Source organism: Anolis sagrei, chromosome 2 (assembly GCF_037176765.1).
Source record: "Anolis sagrei isolate rAnoSag1 chromosome 2, rAnoSag1.mat, whole genome shotgun sequence".
In the NCBI taxonomy this organism is placed as follows: Eukaryota; Metazoa; Chordata; class Lepidosauria; order Squamata; family Dactyloidae; genus Anolis; species Anolis sagrei.
The window spans coordinates 33,748,631-33,767,787 of NC_090022.1; the positions used below are offsets into that span (position 1 = coordinate 33,748,631).

General features: G+C 40.1%; 1 protein-coding gene across 4 annotated transcripts in view; it reads right to left on the minus strand.

Moving 5' to 3' along the window:
• PRICKLE2 (prickle planar cell polarity protein 2) overlaps window positions 1-19,157 on the minus strand; it is a 356,751-nt gene that overhangs the window by 65,827 nt on the left and 271,767 nt on the right. For 3 of the 4 annotated variants that reach the window (XM_060766426.2, XM_067463449.1, XM_060766428.2), the window contains one exon: window positions 14,314-14,427. The exons of the other annotated variant lie outside the window; for it this stretch is intronic. In XM_060766426.2, the coding sequence (XP_060622409.1) occupies window positions 14,314-14,427 (114 nt within the window). The remainder of the gene's footprint in view (window positions 1-14,313; window positions 14,428-19,157) is intronic. 4 annotated transcript variants of the gene reach the window in all.

The window sequence follows — 19,157 nt, forward strand, 5'->3', positions numbered from 1 at the left end:
CTTATAAAAATACAACTCCTGTGATCTAACAGCATAGAATAATTGCAGTTAAAGTGGTGTCAAACTACATTCATTCTACAGTATAGGTATACCCTCAAACCCATCTAGATTTGACCCTTACCATGGAAACTACCAGATTTCATTGCCTATGACAACTGCAATCATGCTTTTTGTTGAGGCTCTCCACATACAAACACCCACACTGTCCAACTTGATGGTCTGCATATAAATGTGGCAGATGCTCATGTACCCATAGAAACACAATGGTTGCCACTGGGAAATTGGGTGAATCTGCAAGAGGATAGGGCTAGGGATTCATTGCTTTCCAGCCCCTCTCCTTCTGCTCTTGGTACAGATATTTCCTACTAGAATCCAAAATGGGTTGCTTGCTTATAGTTTTTTCCTGAGCTTCCTTGGAGGCAACCAAAGTAACACTAATTTATTTACTGCTTAATTTCAAGCTGAGAAGGGATAAATTACTTTCTGATTAAGTAGACAAGGCTCTTTCAAAGGTACTTCAGTGGCACCCAAAAGAGCTTAATAAGCTTTTGACTGTAAAACTTACGGCTGGTCTAAAAGTATTTGCTTGCACACTGCAACAAGAGCTCATACTTAAGCCAAGGCCAACAAAGTGTTGTCAAGATGATTAAAAGGGCTTGCCTTTAAATGATTAAAATATACACTGTAATTTCTCTGCACAAACCCCAAACTATTTAAGGGAGACATATAGACAAATCATTTCTTTCTTGGAACATAACTCAGCTGACTCCAGCTTTTGACATGCCAAAGAGACCATACATAAAAGTTAGTCTGTGCAACCTTGGACTGCTCCCCTTAATTTGGTTTTTGTTTTGAAATTTTAACTAAAGCAGCCCCAGTCTCAAACCACATGATGCTTCTGAAAACACCTTCACCAGTAATTCATTCAAGAGTAAATACAGGTGCATGATTCAAGTAAAGACTTCTGGCATGGATAATGTTAGAGTCTGAATAGAAACTTGAGTGTGATTTATTGCCACATATTCCAACAGCAAACACATTCTTCACATGCCAATCTCCATCTAGGAAAAACAACACTGTCCAAACACAAGTGGCAAGGATTAGCCACCTTGGGAAAACCCCAACATCTCTGAAAGTCTCTCTCTCTCTCTCTCTCTCTCTCATATATATATATATATATATATATATATATATATATATATATATATATATAAACACACACACACACACACACACACACACACACACATATATATATAAACAACCAGCAACATGTACCTCTCCAAAATGTGTCCAAAGAAAAAATGAACCCAAATATTGTGAACAATGTCTTCAAGGACCTGGAAAGATTGTGCTATTTCATCATATTTTCAGTTTCTCCTCTTTCTGTTTTAGGTCTCTTATGCCTGACTTGAAAAAATGCATCCTTCTTTGTGGCAAAAGTGCCAGTTATTTCTCCCAGGAAATGTCAAGAGTCAATCTTATCCTTGGGAAATGGGGATCCATAGGAAGCTGTATGTAGCTGCACCTTGCCTGACGTAAACTACACAATCCATTATTCAAGTTCATCATCAATGTTCAGGGTATCTCTAGGTTATGCATAGATCACACATGATTATACTTTTGTCTAAGGTAACAGCCAATTTCAGTGATAGGTAGACAATATTGCAGAATTTCTTGTAAATGTGTTCAAGAGCACCTCCAGTAACAAACAACTGGATGCACTGTATTCATGAACTGACCACAATTTGTGCTGGGAGCTTTTAACACGTTTAGATTTCACTGTTCATATTAACATGAACAGTGATTAATAACAGTGATGTTAATTACAGTTTCTTTTATATCTGAAGCCACTGTTGCATTTTATTCAATTTTTAACTGGTAGGGTTTTATGATGTTATATTATCTGTTATTGTTATTATTGTTTATGTACTTGTTGTATTTTGTGTGTTTTTGATGAATGTTTTCTTGAGTGTTTTTGTGAGTGGCCCTGAGTCCTTTCGGGGAGATGGTGGTGGGGTATAAATAAAGATGATTATTATTAGATCATTTTCAGTCTGGCTTTCGGCCTGGGCACAGTACTGAGACAGCTTTGGTCGCCTTGGTGGATGACCTCAGTAGGGAACTGGAAAGGAGGAGTGTGACCCTGCTTGTTCTCTTGGACATCTCAGCAGCTTTTGATACCATCAACCATGGTATCCTTCTGGGGAGGCTCACTGGGATGGGACACGAGGGCACAGTTCTTCTGTGGCTCCAGTCCTTCCTGGAGGGTTGTTCCCAGTCGGTGAAGCTGGGGGACTCCTGCTCGGACCCCTGGCCATTGACCTGTGGGGTCCCGCAAGAATTCTGTCCCCCATGCTTTTTAACATCTACATGAAACTGCTGGGAGAAGTCATCAGGAGTTTTGGAGTACAGTGCCATCTCTACGCAGATGACACCCAACTCCACTACTCATTTCCATCAGATTCCAAGGAAGCCCCGAGGATACTGGACCAGTGCCTGGCTGCTGTGATGAGCTGGATGAGTATGAACAAGCTGAGGATCAATCCTGACAAGACAGGGGTCCTCCAGGTCAGTCGCCTGTCTGACCGGGGTATTGGGTGGCAACTTGTGCTGGATGGGGTTGCACTCCTCCCTGAAGTCACAGTTTGGGGGTTCTCCTGGATTCAGCGCTGACGCTTGAATCACAGGTATTGGCGGTGCCTGGGAGAGCCTCCACACAATTAAAACTCGTGCACCAACTGCGACCATACCTCGTGAAGTCTGACTTGACCATAGTGGTCCATGTCTTAGTTACCTCTAGACTGGATTACTGCAATGCACTCTACATGGGGCTACCCCTGAAGATGGCCCAGAAACTACAACTTGTCCAATGCTCGGCAGCCAGATTAATAACTGGGGCAGCCAGATTAATAACTGGAGTGGTCAACCCCCTGTTTAAGGAGCTTCATTGGCTGCCGTTCATTTTCCAGACCCGCGTGATCGTATCTCTCTCCATGAACCAGCCTGAACTCTTTGATCTTTGGGGGAGGCCCTCCTTTCGCCCTTGCCAGTTTCTCAGGCTCGTCTTGTGGGTACAATGGAGAGAGCCTTCTCCTCTGTGGCCCCCCGGCTCTGGAACTCATTGCCTGGAGAGATTAGGAAAGCCCCTACCTTAGAAACCTTTAAAAAGAATCTCAAGACCTGGCTCTGCCGTTGCGCTTTTGGGGAGTAGTCACATAATCTTAAGCTATTGCTCCCCTCAACATTCTTGTCCTAGGAGTACCCCCCCCCCCCTTGTATGAAGGTCTGTCTATCACCCTGTCTTTCGATGAGTTCTCCCTTGCAAATAATTCTTCTCCTTTATTTCACCCCGAGTTTTTAAATCATTTTATGTACATGCGGCCCGCTCACTGTCATTATGTTTGGTTTACTGCTTTTTTATGCTTTGTGTATATTGCTTATTGTATTTATATGTTTTGTACTTTACTGCGATGTTGTTTATTGTATTGTAATTTGTATTTTATTTCATTGTAATTTGTTGTTTGGGCTTGGCCTCATGTGAGCCACGCCGAGTCCCCGTTGGGGGAGATGGTATGGTGGTGGGATACAAATAAAGATTATTATTATTATTATTATTATTATTATTATTATTATTATTCTCTTTTTACAGCACATTGGTACTAATACATCAGAAGTAATTCAAGAACACTGGAAATGTTTGAATTTAGATTTAGACTGAACAGCTGCTACACACCCATCCAGATCACCAGATCACCATGAAGGAGCCAACATTTGGACTAAAGACACACAAGTCTGAAAGGCATCTGTTTTTATGAACCCCATCTAGGACTGCATCCAAACTTCAATGTGAAACCTGTTGTACTCTTGATGCTGCTAGAGATCTTACACTCTAAAGAGTTAAACATCCACTATCAATTACTCAAGAGGCCAGATCTTATTGGTTAAGTTACCCATAAATGTATATTTTATAGACGTCACCTTCCAAAAATGTATTTTTGGAAGTGTGTCCAGCTTATATTAATGCACATGCCTAGCCTTTTCTTCGTATCCAATGTGTTTCCTTCCTACTTTTTCTCTTCCCTTTCTCCCCTGCCTTCTTTTAATAATAAAAAGGAATGCATTCAAATATCTGCCTGGAATCTTGGAATGACCTGCATGTGATAAAGTAGGTGGCAGTACTCCACAGCTTATATCCAAATAAAACACACTGGTCTTTACATGCCATAGTACTCTTTGTTATGAAAATAATTATTTATTGTGCTCCACAAGGATTTTATCTTATTTCTGACTTCAGGATTCTTCACCCAGCAGGTTGGGGAAATGGATGACTGTCTTGCCTCTGCCTTTTCCTTTGGTGAAAACTCATTTTGTGTGTTTCTGTCAAATACCGGACTTAACTGGTCTTCATAGTTAGGATCAAAAATATATGCAGTCCTCAGCTAGGTATTTTTGTGTTGGTTGTGTATCTTCAAGTTATTTCTGACTTAATGCAGCCCTAAGACAACAAAGTGATAGTTCTAAAACAAGTGTGACATAAGAACATTCCATAAAAATACAGATTTACTCCATATTCAAAGGCAGATTTACTCAACATTAAAAGGCATAGCCTTGCATTAGTGCTCATAACCAAACACTACAGTCTTTGAACAAAAATATTATTATTATTAAATTGAAAAGCATGCCATGTTCTACACTGAGAGGGCAATACAGAGCACACCATGCTTTAAAAGGCTCTTTGCTGTAACATTAAAGAGAGATGAAATCCCACTGCATGTTTATTTGCTCTTCTGGCCTAAGAGCTAGTTGATGAAATTGATGGACCTTTTCCCTTTTTTCTCCCAGGTGAAATCATAATAGTTTTAAAATAAGTCCTAAAACCACAGTGAGAACATAATAATTTATCTAATCTAATCTAATCTAATTATATTTTGGGTTTTGACCTGGAATAGGACCCAAAGTGGTTCATAAAAGGAAGCAATTGAATTCAAAAAAGAACACTGATAAAAATGGAAATCATCCTAATGAAACGTACATACATTCCTACCTATGCATGTCTATTCAGAAATAAGCCTCACTAAGTTCAATGAGACTTGCTTCAATGTGAGTGGACACACAACTGCTGCCAATGCTTGAGAAGGAACCAACAATTATTCTTTATTATTCTTTTTAATTTTTTTAATTTTTTTATTTGATACATCCCAACAATCAACAAATTTTTGCCATGCAGGACTTATTTCAATATACATTATTCCAAAAGTAAATATTCCTTAAATGACATTTTATACATTCCTTAGTTATGTATTGCCCAACAACCCCCCCCCCCAATTCCCCCCACGCCCCTGGAACAGCAATTTTAAATCATGTCATTTCATCAATTTAACTGTGTGGAAAGCCTGGTTCAAAATGCTATATCTGTCGTCTCCGTCTATTTTGTCAATTAGCACAGACCATTTCCTAAACCAGTCTTGTTCTATTTGATTATTTATATTCTTGTTTTTCCTTTGATTGATAAAATTATTAATTATATATTCTCATAGATAGGCCCACCAGGTTTCCAAATCCCATTTTGCACCATCCCTCCATCCCCGGGATATCGTGGCCTGTATTGCGGCTGTCATATATTTTAAGATTTCTGTCCAATTATTGTTAACTTCCTTTACCTTTATGGTGAGGGACATGAATCTGGCTTTATCCCACATTAATTCTTTCCCTATTATGTCTTCCATTACAGTCCTTATTTTACCATAATAGTTCTGGATTTTTCTACAATCCCACCACATATGGGAGAATGAACCTATCCCCCCACAGTTGTGCCAACATTTGTTTGAGATATTTCCCATTATGTGTGCTGATTGGGTGGGGGTTCTATACCATTTGGAGATTATTTTCTTTGGGTTTCTTTGATCTTCATATTTTAATTTTATGAATATTGCCAATCCAAACCCAGTTCTAATCTCTCCAAACCCAATTAATTTCTCATTGAAGTTTTTCTCTTGTTTCCAATTTTCTGTTTTTATGTTGTAAGTTAAGGTGATTAATTCCTCATACAGTAGCCCAATAATCCCTTTGTCTTTTTTTACTTTCCTTTTAATTATTCTAATAATTTTGCTAACTGACTTGCTTCGTAATACATTCCCAAAGAGGGAGCCCCCCCCCCCATCCACCCATTTCTTGTTTACTATAATATAGAAAGTTGGCAATTTGGTATTTGTTTCCTCCCACTACCCATTTTTTGATAGAGTTGTCCCATTTGTTCAGCAAATTGTTAGGAATATTCACCGGGAGGGCTTGGAACAAAAATAAGAATTTGGGCAAAATCTTTATCTTATGAATGTTTAACCTTGTGGATATATCGTGGAATTTCTTTCCCCATGTGTTAATTTGTTTGCTTATATTTTTCCATAGACAATTAAAATTCATTGGTATGATATTATTGAGATTTTTTGGTATATCTACCCCCAGAACTTTTAACATATTGTAAGATATTTAAGATTGATTAATATCAAAATAGAAAAGTACTGTCTGCAAGGAACATTGTAAAGGGGTATTCACATTAAGGTACACTCATAATAATGATTACTATGAGAATATAGAGACTGTATTGTTAATTGCCTGAATGAGCTGGAAAGAGAAGACTGAAGCTGCTTCCAGGGAAAGTAAAAGGGGATTTAGAATGATATTTAATATGGTAGAGATAAGGAGGGGAAAAGGAAGTAGAGTAAGAGCAGGAAGTATGGAGGTCAGAATTCAAAGGAATAGTAGAGTCTAAGATATGGGTGGGAATGTACAGAATCATTGGGTGTTATATAGGTTAAGGGTTAATACATGGAAGGGGGAGTTGCGTCAGGGGACTCTGCCCCTCATGATACTGTGGATGGGTGTGAGGAGGTCCTTCCGAGCAGCCCCGCCACCAAGGGGGAGGTTTAGGAATCCAGGAGGGGAAGTTAAGGGACTAGGAACAGCTACAAACAAGATTAAAATAGTGGAAGAAACCTGGAGGAATGGAGGAAAAAGTATGCACCGGATCAATGGGGGATGAAATTTTTTTTTTATCGATTAATGTGAACGTGCTTTTGTCTCTGGTTAAAAGGCAAAAAAATTGCCAGGCTGTTATTGGAAGAGCATGTTGACATATGCCTAATTCAGGAAACCCACCAAAAAAAAAAAAAGACAGAACAAAACTGTTGACCCTAAAAAGATGGGAATTACAATATGAATCCCGGGGGTCAAATACGTCATGAGGAGTGGCAATTTTAATAAAGAACGTTCATAGATTTGAGTGAGAGGAAAAAAATTGAAGATAAGGAAGAATGATTTGTGATGATAAGGGGAAAATTAAACAATAATGAGATCACTATAGCAAGTATCTACGCCCCTAATAAAAATCAGTCAGGATTCATACAAAAGTATTGTGCCAAAATTGAAAAGCAAGCAAAAGGAGATATAATCATCGGGGGAGATCTCAACATGGAGATGTATAAACAAACAAACAAAAAAACAAGGAGAAGGAACCAACAAATTAAAACTATTTGAATAGGCTGGTGTCAACTCATTCTGGGTTGTAATTTGTAAGTAATATAGAACACTCCTATTTTTACAGCGGGAGACTAATTGGATAGTTTGGAGCTCTGGTACAGAAGGTATGCATGTAGTCAAACTTTGCAAAATTTAGATCTTGAGGAAACGCATCTCCACTCTCCAAGCTCTTCAGAGCCTCCACAGTCAAAAAATAACTCTTAAATGTGGAGGACAGGCACTATATAAACTTGCTAAGTTGTGCAGCCTACTTAAAAAGCACCACTTTTCAGTTTTTTTCTTATGTCCTGAACAAGACTGAATGCATGTCTCATCTACACTGGAGAACGTATGCAGTCTGACACCATTTTAACTGCTGAGGCTCAATCATAGAACCATAGAATCATAGAGTTGGAAGAGAGCTCATGGGCCATCCAGTCCAACCCCCTGCCAAGAAGCAAGAATATTGTATTCAAAGCACCCCTGACAGATAGCCATCCAGCCTCTGTTTAAAAGCTTCCAAAGAAGGAGCCTCCACCACACGCCGGGGCAGAGAGTTCCACTGCTGAATGGCTCTCACAGTCATAGAATCATAGAATCAAAGAGTTGGAAGAGACCTCATGGGCCATCCAGTCCAACCCCCTGCCAAGAAGCAGGAAGGAAGTTCTTCCTCATGTTCAGATGAAATCTCCTTTCTTGTGGTTTGAAGCCATTGTTCCTTGTCCTAATCTCCATGGAAGCAGAAAACAAGCTTGCTCCCTCCTCCCTGTGGCTTCCTCTCACATATTTATACATGGCTATAATGTCTACTCTCAGCCTTCTCTTCTTCAGGCTAAACATGCCCAGCTCCTTAAGCCGCTCCTAATGTTCTCCAGACCCTTTATCATTTTAGTCGCCCTCCTCTGGACACATTCCAGCTTGTCAATATCTCTCTTGAATTGTGGTGCCCAGAATTGGACACAATATTCCAGGTGTGGTCTAACCAAAGCGGAATAGAGCACGGGGAGCATGACTTCCCTAGATCTAGACACTATGCTCCTATTGATGAAGGCCAAAATCTCATTGGCTTTTTTTGCCGCCACATCACCTTGTTGGCTCATGTTTAACTTGTTGTCCACAAGGATTCCAAGATCTTTTTCACACACGTACCGCTCTCAAGCCAGGTGTCCCCCATTCTATATCTTTGCATTTTGTTTTTTCTGCCAAAGTGGAGTATCTTGCATTTGTCACTGTTGAACTTCATTTTGTTAGTTTTGACCCATCTCTCTAATCTCTTCAAGATCATTTTAATACTGCTCCTGTCCTCTGGAATATTGGGTATCCCTCCCAATTTGGTGTCATCTGCAAACTTGATGATCATGCCTTCTAAACCTTCATCTAAGTCATTAATAAAGATGTTGAACAGGACCGGGCCCAGGACGGAACCCTGCGGCACTCCGCTTGTCACTTCTTTCCAAGATGAAGAGGAAGCATTGGTGAGCACCCTCTGGGTTCGTCCATTTAACCAATTACAGATCTACCTAACAGTAGTTTTGCCTAGCCCACATTGGACTAGTTTCCTTGCCAGAAGGTCATGAGGGACCTTGTCGAAGGCCTTACTGAAATCCAGGTACGCTACATCCATGGCATTCCCCGCATCTACCCAGCTTGTAACTCTATCGAAAAAAGAGATCAAATTAGTCTGGCATGATTTGTTTTTGATAAATCCATGTTGCGATGACCGCATTTGTTTCTAAGTGTTTGCAGACCACTTCCTTAAAAATCTTTTCAAGAATCCTGCCTGGTATCGGCATGAGGCTGACCGGAAGGTAATTGTTTGGGTCATCCTTTTTTCCCTTCTTGAAGATTGAGACCACATTGGTCCTCCTCCAATCTGCTGGAACTTCTCCCATTCTCCAAGAACTCTGAAAGATGATTGCCAATGGTTCGGAAATGACTTCTGCTTGTTCCTTCAATACTCTTGGGTGTAGTTGATCTGGCCCTGAGGACTTGAACTCACTTAGAGCAACTTGTTTCCCAATTTGGATGTCCTCTAATCTCTCATCCACTACATCTTGCTGAGGTTGAAAATGACTTTCTTTTTGTGAGAAGACTGAGGCAAAGAAGGCATTAAGTAGTTCTGCCTTTTCCCTATCCCCTGTCAGCATTGCCCATCTTCTCCTCAAAGAGGCCCTATTGCCTCCTTCTTCCTTTTTCTACTGACATAAGAAAAGAAGGCCTTTTTATTGTTTTTAATGTCCCTGGCAAGCCTGAGCTCGTTTTGTGCTTTAGCCTTGCAAACCTTTTCCCTACAGGAGTTGGCTACTTGTTTGAATTCTTCTTTGGTGACTTCTCCCTTTTTCCACTTCTTGTGCATGTCTCTTTTGTGTCTTAGCACAGTTAGAAGTTCTTTGGACATCCATTCTTGCTTCTTTGCACTTGTCCTATTTTTTGTCTTTGTTGACACTGTTTGCAATTGCGCTTTGAGTATTTCACTCTTGAGAAACTCCCATCCATAAGTAACTCCCTTGTCTTTTAGTATATGTGTCCACGGAATGCTGCTCAGTGTTTCCTTCATTTTTCGGAAATCAGCTCTTCTAAAGTCCAAAATGCGGGTTTGACTTGTCTTAGTTTCAGCCTTCCTTTGTACCTCAAATTGCAGGAGCACATAATCACTTGCTCCTAAAGATCCGACCACTTCAACCACATATAGTTGGGAGAGGCACTAGCACTCTTTATCAGAGAAAAATACAGAATGGGAGAAGGCTGGCCCAACAGTAGTACATGTGAAAAAGATCTTGGAGTCCTTGTGGACAACAAGTTGGACATGAGCCAGCAATGTCATGCAGCAGCTAAAAAAGCCAATGGGATTTTGGGCTGCATAAATAGGAGTATAGTGTCTAGATACAGGGAAGTCATGCTACCCCTCTATTCTGCCTTGGTCATACCACACCTGGAATCACACTGTGTCTAATTTTGGGTACCGCAATTGAAGGGAGATGTTGACAAGCTGGAATGTGTCCAGAGGAGGAAGACAAAAATGATCAATGGTCTGGAGAGCAAGCCCTATGAGGAGCGGCTTAAAGAGCTAGACATGTTCAGCCTGGAGAAGAGAAGGCTGAGGGGAGACATGATGACCATGTATAAATATGTGAAAGGAAGTCATAGGGAGGAAGGAACAAGTTTGTTTTCTGCTGCCCTGGAGACTAGGATATGGAATAATGGCTTCAAATTGCAGGAAAGGAGATTCCACCTGAACATTAGGAAGAATTTCCTAACTGTGAGAGTTGTTTATCAGTGGAACTCTTTGCCCCAGAGTGTGATGGAGGTGCCTTCTTTGGAGGCTTTTAAACAGAGGCTGGATGGCCATCTGTTGGGGGTGTTTTGAATATTATTTTCCTGCTTCATGGCAGGGGGTTGGACTGGATGGCCCTTGAGGTCTCTCCTAACTCTATGATTCTATGTTTCTATGAGGTTAGGTAAAGGTAAAGGTTTTCCCCTGACATTAAGTCCAGTCGTGTCTGACTCTGGGGGGTATTGTTCATCTCCATTTCTAAGCCGAAGAGCCAGCATTGTCCATAGACAACTCCAAGGTCATGTGGCCAGCATGACTGCATGGAGCACCATTATTAACCTCTATGAGGTTAAGTACCTTGTAAAACTATGACTCTCAGGATTACATAGCATTGATCCATGGCAATTAAAATGGTGTCAAACTGCATTCCTTCTACACCGTAGATGCACCCTCATTCTAAAGATTCCCAAAACAAGTGTCTCAGGAAAGGCTGGACCATGTGCCTCTGTGCCACAGTTTCTTCCTTAAGCTTTGTCAGGAAAGTGGAGATCTGTGGCACTTTATGTGTGCTACTATCTGGCTATGACTCAAAATCAGGTAGGTGAGCCTTGCTTTCATCTTCTCTGCCAATTCATATTTCCCTCCCATCAGAGGGAAGAAGTCAAGAGGAAAAAAAAACTTCAAATATTTTTTTGTTTGGCAGGCTCATGCCATGCAATCAGACAGTTCATTTGCACAAAAGCCCCAAAGCTATTAATGCTAAATGTTCCACTCCAGGAAGATCAGAGTAGCACAGAGAAAGTTGGTCTTGGAAAGTCCTTTCTCCTCTTTCACAGATTTTGCAAGCTTCACCATCTCAACTACACAAGGTAAAACACGTGGAGCTAATCTGGATTTTGCAGTTTCAAAGTTTAAACTTCATGTTAAGTCTCTTCCCCATTACACAATTACAAGTGTTTTGATGCTACATTAACTACCACGGAATCTAGGATTCTCCTATGGTTCAGTGCTATGGGAGTTTTAGTGTTACAAGGTCTTTCTTTAGCCTTCTCTCTGAAAGTATGCTGGTGCCTCAACAAGATACAAAGCCTAGGATTCTAGGGGATGTTACCATGGCAGTTGAAGAATTATCCAAGAGCTCTAATTGTAGAGTGTGAAAGGGAATAGTTCTATATTAAATAATCTGAAGAAATAGAATATAAATCCTATACTTAATCTCAAAATACAACCATTGAACATTGTTTACAAAACACAGTTGATTTATTTAGATTTCCCATGTTATTGGAACATACTTAAACCTCTATCAAATATTATTATTTACTGTCTATCCACCCAGCACAGGCATATCATATTAGAAAAAAATATTTTTGCTCTGGTCTCTTCAGAGTAGGTCATCAGCAAAATAAAACTGAATCAAGCAAGATGGAGCATCAGTGAAGTAAAGAAGTCCAGATTGTCCTCATTACACTTTCCAATATCTCCACACTTAATCTCACAAACTGTCTTGGCTATTGGGATAATATTATCACCCTTTAAGGGAATGTTTTAATGGCACTTTTCCTTGCTCAGTGGAATTATTGATTTGGACTAATTCACATTTTCACCACACTAATTTTCATGATCAGATGACATGTAGGAACAATTAAAACTAAACTATACATGACATTTAATACCTCTGAATATTCTGTAAATATTTTTTCTTTTTTTTCTTTTTGAAATATAATTGGCATCTTGATGGGGTTTAGAATTAATAGAATTAATAGCAGTAATGAACGAGAAGGCAACCCATCATTTCACAATTGTGTCCCGAGAGGAAATCCATTATCTGTTGCTGGCATTTCCACTGGGAAGGACTTTTAAACATTGTTGTGTACTCCAGTAAACAACCCTAAGGGGAAATTACCAAGGGTTTTCTTGGCAAGGTTTGTTCACAGGCAGTTTGCCTTTGCCTTCCTCTGAAAGTGAGATAATGTGACTTGCCCAAAGTCAGAAAGTGGGATTCCATGGCTAAATGGGAATTTAAACCCAGATCCCAATAGCTGTAGTCCAGCATTCAAACTACCTAGGTAAAGTAAAGGTTTTCCCCTGACAATAAGTCTAGTCATGTCTGACTCTGGGAGTTGGTGCTCATCTCCATTTCTAAGGTGAAGAGCTGGCGTTGTCTGTAGACACCTCCAAGGTCATGTGGCTGGCATGACTGCATGGAGTGCCGTTACCTTCCCGCCAGTGCGGTACTTATTGATCTACTCACATTTGCATGATTGTGAACTTCTAGTTTGGCAGAAGCTGGGGCTAACAGTGGGAGCTCATGCCGCTCCCCAGATTAGAACCTGCGACCTTTCGGTCAACAAGTTCAGCAGCTCAGTGGTATAACCCACTGCACCACCCACTACCTACCTGTACCTATACCATGCTGTCTCTTTTTATTAGATCTAATGAAAAGGTAAGACAACGTGATGTAATGGTTTGAGCACTGGACTATGACACTGGAGACTAGGGTTTGACATTGTAGCCTGCAAACACCAACAACCTGTGTAACACCTGTTTCATTATGTCCTGAGACTGAAAACAAAGGGGTACTTTAGAAAATACGTTGTTGTTTTTTTGCTATTATATATCATTTGTTATCATGCCATCATTTTGGCTAGGATGCATTGTGATGTGTTTCTGTATGCCTTCAGATCATTTATGACTTATGACTCTGAGGTGAACCAATCATGGGGTTTTGCTCAGAAGGGATTTGCCTCTGCCTTCCAGCAAGTCTGAGAAAGTGTTGCAACCACACGAGTTCTCCTAATGTTGATAATGTATACAAGAGTACATCTTTCTAGGTTTCTTTTGAAAGACTCTTTTCAGTTGTTCAGTTGTCATTAAAAGCAGGAAAAATGTGGGTTTTTAAAAAGTAACCATGACTGAATATATACTCAGTATAATTTTGGTACACACCAGCCTCAGTTCTGTATACCAAATCAACACTGTACCTGTCACTACACATTAATAGATACAATTTCAGGATATGCCATTTACATTTTGAAAAATGTAAGGATATGCCATTTACATTTTGAGAACTAGGTCAGTTTATCTATTAGCTTGAACTTTACTTAAGAAACTCTTAAGTAATTTTATTTGTTCTTCAAGCAAATGTTGAATGGTTATGGGTTAAGAGACTTCAGTGAGAACTACTGATGGAGAAATGAACAGGAATTCAAAAACTGAAACAGGTGTTTCTGGAAAGTGCATCTTCTAATCAAAGGTGAGGATTTTTACTTCAATTTCTATTCAGCTGAATATAAGTACAGAGAAAATGGCATTGGCCATTAGATTCTTTGATCAGATTGGGAAGAAAGTGAGACCAAAAAAAATCCACAGTAGTGTCTCCAAAAAGTCCTTTAACGAACCCTTTGCCAGAGACACGGTTAACTGGCTAATTGATACACACAGCATCGAGATCAGAGAGATGTTTCTGTCCCCTGCTATGTGCACTAAGCCAATATTTCCCCAATTATTTCTAAATGACTCACCTCATTGTCATGTGGCGGCAGCTGGTGAAGAAGCTGTTTGATACGGGCTTTCTCCCCAGGGCTGTTCACGTAGGGCACTTTGTCTTCCGGTAGGCAGCTGTAGTACTGATGAACCTAGATATTAGAAAAGGGGGACTGCAGTACAATGCCTTGGTTTTTGCTTTTGACATATTTGCTTGTACCAAGACACACACACACAATCAATCCCTTTGAGCAGCAACGCTCAGAGAGTCCTAAGATGCAAGCTTAAAATGAATTTTCCTTAGGACGAAGGCCAGTGCTTTTAATTTAACAGACACTGAAATTGGTTTGAGGAAAAGGCAAAGAAAGAGAAAAGAACAGGCTGTTTTGAGTGTTAAAGATAACCCGACGAGGTTGTTCTTTACCGTTTTCTCAGTTAGTCTCCAGAATGTGAACATGTTTCCCTTGGCTAGGTGGATCTGTCAGCACCTGCCTTTGTAAGCATAGGTTAAGGTGCTACTGCTTGGCATCCTGTCTATGACTGGGTAACTGAGCCTCCACCCTCACTCAAGCCCCAAAGGCCTCTTCTGTAATAATTTGTGAAAATAATCAGCAGATAAAATCTGTCGGAAGACTGCATTCTTCCTTTAAGTCTCCCAGTAAGTAATTAAAAACAAACATGAAAAGTGCAGCACATTGTTCAGCGCAACAAGGCCGGGTCCCCGGAGATTCCATTTGTAATATCCATGTTTATGATGTGTATACTCATACATCTCCTGCTCAGCATATCCTGGGGGCTCTACCTAAATAATCTAGCTCTAACATTACATTCTCTGATGTCCTGGTATGATTCTTGTAAGGTGGAGAAAGCTAGTAATAGGGAACATTTTCCAGAACATCGAAGGTGGGAAATAGTGACCTTCAGTCCCTAAGTTCTCCATACTCAACAAATATTTAACTAACATTCCAAGTTCTGTCATTCAATATGTGGATTTGATTGCAGGAAAAAGTTCAGTATGGTTCTATATCTTCTGAAATGTGAGTGATCAATGAGAATGCAGCACTACCTTGGAGATATCTCCTTTTCTTCTCAGAAACACAAGTACCTCCCTTCTTTCTGTTGATGGAATTTGAACAATAGCAAGCTTTAGACAACATCTGAAGAATAGCAAGTTTGGACAATGTGTAGCTCTATGGATGCTTTAGAAATGCATTCTTTGCAGTTGGCAATAGTTGCTAGGGCTGCTGAGAGGTGATATTGAAGAGGTGGAACAATTTCCACCTCTCCTTTAGACAACCTCTTAAATTGTGCGCAGTCTGTAATGACTTGGCAACCTGTATTATCTGCAGTTGCCAAATCACATACACCCTGAAAATTACATCTGACACAGAGATATGCTTGAGGTCATAGCAGATCTGCCAGCAGTTAGAACATAGAAAGCTGCCTGATAACAAGACAAATTACGGTATTCATCCATCTACCCAAGGACCACCTGCTGTTATTAGCATCAGCTCTTTAGATCACCAGGGAAATATTTCTGATATCATTTGCTCCATGATCCTTTATTTCTTTTTGAACTGAAGACACTACAGAGTCATCTATCTACAGGTATTCTGCATATGGTCCATCCTAGCATCATTCCTACACTGAGAGCTTATGTGAGAATTGTAGCTTAGTCCTACGTATTTCTCCTATTTCATATGCAGCCTTACATGAAGAGGCAGCAAAAGATATAGCTCCTAACACAGGTGCCACCCTCAAAATACAACTCCTTCTCTCAAAGATTTGGTAGATCTATTTGGTCCTAGGAGTTCATGGTATTCCAGCAAGCTTTGTAATAATAAATTTTGTTTCAGACTTAAGTGATATTCTATTGCAAAATGCTGGTAATCTGAATGCATTAATATTAGGTAAAGGTAAAGGTTTTCCCCTGACATTAAGTCCAGATGTGTCCGCCTCTGGAAGTTGGTACTCATCTCCATTTTTAAGCTGAAGAACCGGCATTGTCCATAGACACCTCCAAGGTCATGTGGCCAGCATGACTGCATGGAGTGCCATTATCTTTCCGCTGGAGTGGTACCTATTGATCTACTCACATTTGCATGTTTTCGAACTTCTAGGTTGGCAAAAGCTGGATCTAACAGCTGGATCTCACATCACTCCCTGAATTAGAACTTGCATCCTTTCAGTCACCAAGTTCAGCAGCTCAGCTCTTTAACCCAATGCGCCACCAAGGGCATTACTATTACGGATCCTTTAAAACAGTGATTCCCAAAGTGGGCATTACCGCCCCCTGGTGGCTGCTGCAGCAATTTGGGGGGGAGGGCTGGTGGTAATGGCCACAGGTGCATTTGGGGGTGATGAATAACTGTAAGGGAGTGGTGAAAGCATAAAAGAAAGAAGAGAAGATTTATAAAAATTGATTTCCAGGGGGTAGGCCAAATAAGTTTGGGAACCATTGCTTTAAAACCTTGAATCTGGTTTTGCTATATTATGCTGATTATTTGTTTTTAATTGCTGCTGTCCTTTGTTTGAGGCATATGATAGGATACAAACCAATCAAATTAAAAAAAAAAACAAACCCTTACCGGCATGTACAGGTTGTTAAATGGGACAACAGTATTTATGGTAATAAACAGTTCCCAACAGCATAGATTGAAGGAATTTTAGTCAAAATTAATGCATCATGATCAGGGTAACTCTACTTCTTTAGTTAATATGACTTAAATTAGACACAATTTCAATGGATCCAGTCTAAATCCAGTCTCACACCCATGGATGCTACAATGATGCAATATTTACTAACCCTACATCCTTGATTTCATGTTGAATGCTTCCAGAGCTTGGAAAAATTACTTTTGAAATGTAATTCCCAAGACTCTTCTGGCCATACTGGCTGACAACAATAGCTCAACCAGTAACTTTCCTATGCTTTGCTTCTCACAATCATTTCAACACAGTAAGAGGAACAGGAGTCCTTGTATTATAGGATGGCACTCATCACCTGTGTCTTTTAACAGTTACAGAATATGCTCACAGTTCTGCCCCCCAATGAAGCAATTGCATGGATCACTATAACAGATAGTTTAAATGAAGAACTGTAAAGGTAAAGTGTCCAATGATCTATGTTTAGCACCCTCCCTATACAACACGATGTTATTGCTCTTTAACAGCAGTCAATCTGTTCAACCAAGGATGCTTCCTGTTGGAAACAATGAAATGACAGGGTTACCAATAAAATCTCAGTGCCACTTACTTTGCATTTATAGTGCATCCTTCAACTGATCTCTGACAGAGTAGCCAACAGAGTTGAACGTGAAGGAGGAGATGCAGCCAATTTAAGGATGATTTAACTGAAGTGAAGCTTGCCCATGTAGCATGGAGTTAGGTGTGTGAAATCTGAAGTCAAATCTTCCAGTTATTCCTCTTTTTTGGATCATAGTTCTCAGGTAGCTTCGGCCCCAAGTCAAATGCTCCCCGTCAACGCCTAACTGCATCCTTGCTTGGCAGATCCTGCAGCACTCAAGATTTTCTACTACCAAGCAAGCATCTATACCTAACATGCCCTTCATGCTGTGCGATCCCAGAAATAATGTATTCTTCCCTTGCTGCCAAATTATGTCACAGTAGTCCCTCAGGTAATAAGCCATAAAGACAATGATCACAGACAGGAAGAGACAAAAAGTCTGACTATCAGATCATCATGTTATCATGTGAGTAAAATAGTTGTTTCCTGGCCATCAGACAAAAAAATCTGTGCAAAAGCTTTCAAGTATTTCTTCTGGGAAGTTTTAATTTCATGTTGCAAGACCTACTGGAGTTTTCTCCCATCAGATTAAGGGGAGGGGAAAAATGTTCTGTATGGGATAAGCAAATGAATTTGGAAAACTAAACCCAACCAGGAAAAAAGGAAGGTACATGCTGACTTGCACCTCATCTCATGGAATGAACTATGGATAGTTAAAACAAAATTTATTTATTTCCTTTATTTTTATCCTGCCTTTTTTTGGATATAGGGATTCATGATGGCTGACAATACATACATATAAATATAAAGCATGCTCATAAAAGCAAATGCACGCACACGTGCACACATACACACAATTTTGATATTAAAACCATTAGCATTAAAGAAATTAATTTTTGATAACTTTATTGCCATCTTAAAATCGCAATCAGACTATGACGAAAGGCAAGCAGGGACAAGGCCATCCTGGTCTCGATAGGGAGAAAGTGAGTTTCATTGTATGAAAGCAGCCACTGAGAAGGCCCTCTCACATCACACGTTCCAGATAATGCTCCATTGAAGTAAAACCCACAGAAGTCATCATGTCACATGTGCTCTCGCTCTTTCACACATAGTCATCCATATTCCCTAGATAACCCCCCCCCCCCCGAAAACAAGTCAATCTTTGGGGTCATTACCAAGTAATACTTTTTCATGCATTCATAAGCCTTTGGAATCAACTCGTGTTCCTCCAGATTGTTTATGAAAGTTTATCAATTGGGATTTCCAATGCACATATAATTTTGCAATATGAATATGCTCTCACAGTTCCCAGCTTACTATCACATTCAGTATCATCATTTCCATATGGTTTAGGCTGCATCTACTCTGTAGAATCCATGCGGTTTGACATCACTTTAACTGCCCTGGTTCAATGCTATGGAATTATGGGAGTTGTAGCTTTGTGAGGCTCCAGCACTCTTTGGTAGAGAAAGCTAAGGGCTTTGAAAAACCACAACTCCATAGCAGTTACAGTAGTATCAAATTGTGTTGATTCTACAATGTAGATGCTCCTTGGGGTGCATGTACTGCCACAATACATTCTGAATCAGGGGTTCTCCAATCAGTGGTACACCAAGAATGAGTGTGTTCTTC